This window comes from Lactuca serriola, chromosome 2 (genome assembly GCF_051521515.1).
Source record: "Lactuca serriola cultivar US96UC23 chromosome 2, Lser_US96UC23_V15, whole genome shotgun sequence".
Classification (NCBI taxonomy): domain Eukaryota; kingdom Viridiplantae; phylum Streptophyta; class Magnoliopsida; order Asterales; family Asteraceae; genus Lactuca; species Lactuca serriola.
This window is the reverse complement of record NC_136409.1, coordinates 201,828,646-201,832,640: the sequence shown is the minus strand read 5'-3', so window position 1 is coordinate 201,832,640 and position 3,995 is coordinate 201,828,646. Positions and strand designations below refer to the sequence as shown.

Below are 3,995 nucleotides of genomic sequence, written 5' to 3'. Positions count from 1 at the left end.
ACCACCACCGGAGAAGCTACTCGTGCACACTTTTCTTATGAACCTTCAAACAAGAAGCCACAAGCCTTGATCGATAGTTTCTCATGGGAAGATATTGCAGAGTGGAATTCATATAGATAGTTGCTCAGTGGGAGATATTGTTAAGAGTCGTAGTTATATCATCATTTTGGCCTTAGCATGTATCTAAACCCACAATTAGTATAAAATTTCAGTTTTTTGTTTATATGTTTGAATTTTTTGTTTATCTTCAAAATTTGGCCACTCAACCATCTATCATCTTTTACGATGGGTTTGAGATCAATCTGACCCGACCCGACCCGACCCGATATTTAACAGGGTCTATTTGGTCCATGTTGACTAACGATTTGATAATATCAATTTGTTTGTATTAAAAACAAAGAAACCACGAGAAAGACAACCTACAAATTTACAAAATAGACTATCATATGATCCATCGTCCCAAAACATAAAGAACACGAAGATCAACAGTTACACAGTTTCAGAGTCAACCCAACATCGAGAATTCAAATATATAGAACATTCTACGTACTTCCATAAAAGACTACAAGCTACTACAAAAACTCTTAAAATATTGAAACTAAAGCAGTTTTGCCTAACACAAAGTGTATGATCATTGATCAGTTACCTTTGTCGGGAGATTTCAGGTACAGTGTCTCACCACCATCCCCACCACCGGAACCACCACCTCGCCCCTCATTGGTGGGCCCAGAAATCCCAATGTCTTGCTTACGAGAAAAGTCCGGGAACCCTCCTCCTCCTCCTCCGAGATGAGTTCCACCGCCAGCAGCATTGTTATTGTCGGACTGTAGCATGTGAAGTCCGCTACTTCCACCGCCGGAGTTCATTCCAAGCTGGCTATGCAACGCCTGCTGCTGCTGTAGCGACGAGTACTGCTGTTGACTGTAGAGCATCGAAGAACGTGCAGCCATGAGTGCTTGAGGTGACATCTGTTGCGCTTGTTGGTGTTGCTGCATGTAGTGACTTCCTGGCTGCTGCATCATTCCGCCTTGAGGATACTGAATCGTAATATCGAAAAAGAAAATATATATATATATATATATATATATATATATATATATATATATATATATATATATATATATATATATATATATATATGTAATTGGGATCATCGGAAAGTATGAAATTTTGATGTGAATAGTGAAATTTTTTACCTGAGAATGAAGAGCAGGTGCCTGGGGTTGAGAGTCAGCAATGGCAGCAAGGTACATCAGGTTTCTCTGAAGCTTGGCCTGATGTCTGCAATAATCAAAAAGTGATATTAATTTCATTATTATTAATTTATTAGCAAAAGACAAATGTACTATACTTCATTTATTGATATATCAGAATACACTTGGTCAATTTCAGCAAAAATTCATATCCAAAATAGAAATACTCACTCTGCACATTCGGCCATTTTCCCTGAGTTTTGACTCTCAACAATCTTCAGGATCAGAGACTTGTTTTCATCAAGGTACTGCACATGAGTAATTATATACATGAAACAAAATGCATATAAACGAAACCAAGAACAAAGAATTAATATAAAAATTTGTACCACTACATATCAGTCACATATTATCCAAATTATATATTGATTATATGGAGAACGTACACACAAAAAAGAAAAGAGGGACGTGGGTTATTGTATTACAACATATATATAATAATCTTGTTGTTGCGTAATGAAATCTGGTAATAAGATGCCTAGACCACAAAAGACAACATGTGAATCAAGATAGCAAATCAAATACAAAAGCACAAAGATTGATGCAAATAAAGAATGTTTAATGACGAATCTTTATTAACCCATTACCAAGAAGGGGAGCTAATTTTATCTAATATTTAATTCAACCTGCACATTCGAATCATATTCGCAAATAAATTAAAAAACTTTATGCTTTTTTTATAACGGAAAGAGAATATATTTCATGCAATCTCCAAAAAAAGTCCACTTGACGGAATTGAAATGCACCTTTTTTGGAATTTCGGACAGTTTTAATCATTAAAAAACGACTCTTTGTCCAATATTTTTTACTCGTATTTTATTTTTTGTGAATATGAAACCTTAGCCTCTCTTTTCTCAACTCATCTTTATACCACACTCAAACCCTAAACAAAAAGACTTCCATGTCCAAAACTATATCGACTTTCTTGAACTTGTGAAGTGAATATTTTTCAAAAACCCATTTAGGTTATAAAGGTATTTGGCCCTAGCTAGGTCACATGACCTTTGGGTTGGGGTTCAATTCTTGTTTTCTGTGCCGGTTATAAAGAAAACCCAAAGGTACACAAAGCTCAAAACTTTATTCTCTTGTTTAAGTTTCCCAGTAAGCAAGAGAAAAAAAAAAAGCAACAATGGAAGACCCAATAAAAGATAATGAAAACAAAAACCAATAAAATATTCAATCGAAAGTTTGCATTTTTACAGTCGGAAAAAGGAAGAAGAAACATGTGTTATCGTTACGAGTAATGAACAAACAGATCATGCAAAGAACTTGAGTATGGTGAAAAGATATTCAACCCAAAAGTAGTAGAGCAATAAATTAAAGATATATGTGATGATAAGGTCTATATATACAGGGAACCTTGTTTCAGATGAAGAAACAAGCAGGAAAAAGGCAGGCAAAAGCCAAAAAAAGCAACATAAAAAGATCAATAAAGTTGAACAAATCCACCCAACAACAAGACACACACAGAGGACTTGATTCTGGTGTGTGAAAGAGAAAGTTAAAGGTGAAAACATATCTCAGGGAGGAAGGAAACCTGTTGAATATGATCAGTAGTGACGTTGTTGGAGGGATAATAGGCTGCCATCATGGGCTGCATCTGCATCAGGTGCTGCTGCATTATATATATGTGATATTTGATATTTCTCCCCCCACCCTTTCACACACACACTCACTCACTCTCTCTTTCTCTTTCTCTCTCTATAAAAATATGTGGGTGGGTGTCTTTCTCTCTCTAGACTGGATAGACGACTACAAGCACTGCAAATTGCGAAGAGGAAAATGTGAAAATGGGGCTCCACAAAGAGACCCTCTTTTGCTTTCTTTGTGTATGCGAGTTTTTGTGGCTTAAAAACTTCAAATCAGCTTTTTATTTTCCGGTTGTTTGGTTGCAAAGACTAAAATGGGGTCTTTTGAAGCCCGTCAAAACACAGAGATTAATGGCAGAAATGTCGATGGATAGATTGAAGGGTAAAAGAAAACAAAAAGGCAGCAGGCTTTTCTCAGTGTACTACAATCTTTGGCTATATATACAGCTGGTGGTGGTAGGATGAAAGAGGGTGGCACAAATTCAAATTAGGGTTTAGGGTTTTTTTTTTCTATCTTTTGCTTCTTTCAAGTTCAAATGCCCAAAAATTGCAATATTCAGATGATGGATTGGATATTTATAGGAGGTAAGCACCAAATTTATACTAGTATATAACTTTTATTACTTGGAATAAGTTATTAATCAGATCTTTTATAATCATAACATTTGTTAGATATACATTTATTATTTTCTTGATAATATCAGTTATAACACACGAGGTTTTATTTTTTCGATAAATCATATTTATCTTATAAAATACACAGTTAATGATCAATATTAAAATTTAAAATGTAAAATGCCCAAATGCCAACTGAACTAGTAAAATAAATTTTGTGTTTTATTAAAGAAGAGTAAATAGAAGAAGAAATGCGCTATGTATCCTTATAGACACTAAATATTTAGAAAACTCTCAAAAAAAAATAATTTTGTCTAAGCTTATGATATTCTTATCGAAGTAAAAATACAATCTCCAGAGATTTTGCTCCAAGACAACTAAAATATTGTTTCTTTTTTCTCCAAAGATCTTCTAAGTTTATGATATCCTCACCTGCAACTGGACCCTTCAGTAATCTATATATGTTTTCCTTTTTGTTTATTTGTGATTAGTGCATTTGTTGAGAATAACATATGTTTCAAGATTAAGATTAACATCG

General features: G+C 34.4%; 1 protein-coding gene across 2 annotated transcripts; it reads right to left on the bottom strand.

The window, feature by feature from the left end:
* Positions 1-426: 426 nt before the first annotated feature.
* Positions 427-3,369, bottom strand: AN3 (SSXT family protein). 2 transcript variants are annotated; one of them, XM_079026371.1, is made up of 4 exons: positions 2,791-3,369; positions 1,425-1,501; positions 1,197-1,281; positions 427-1,010 (listed from the first exon to the last, which is right to left on the bottom strand). In XM_079026371.1, the coding sequence occupies exons 1-4, from the start codon at positions 2,872-2,874 to the stop codon at positions 639-641; spliced, it is 618 nt and encodes a 205-aa protein (XP_078882497.1). In that variant the 5' UTR covers positions 2,875-3,369; the 3' UTR covers positions 427-638. The 2 variants fall into 2 exon arrangements, with proteins under 2 accessions (XP_078882497.1, XP_078882496.1); XM_079026370.1 differs by having other exon boundaries at positions 427-1,037; positions 2,791-3,363.
* Between the last annotated feature and the right edge of the window lie 626 nt (positions 3,370-3,995).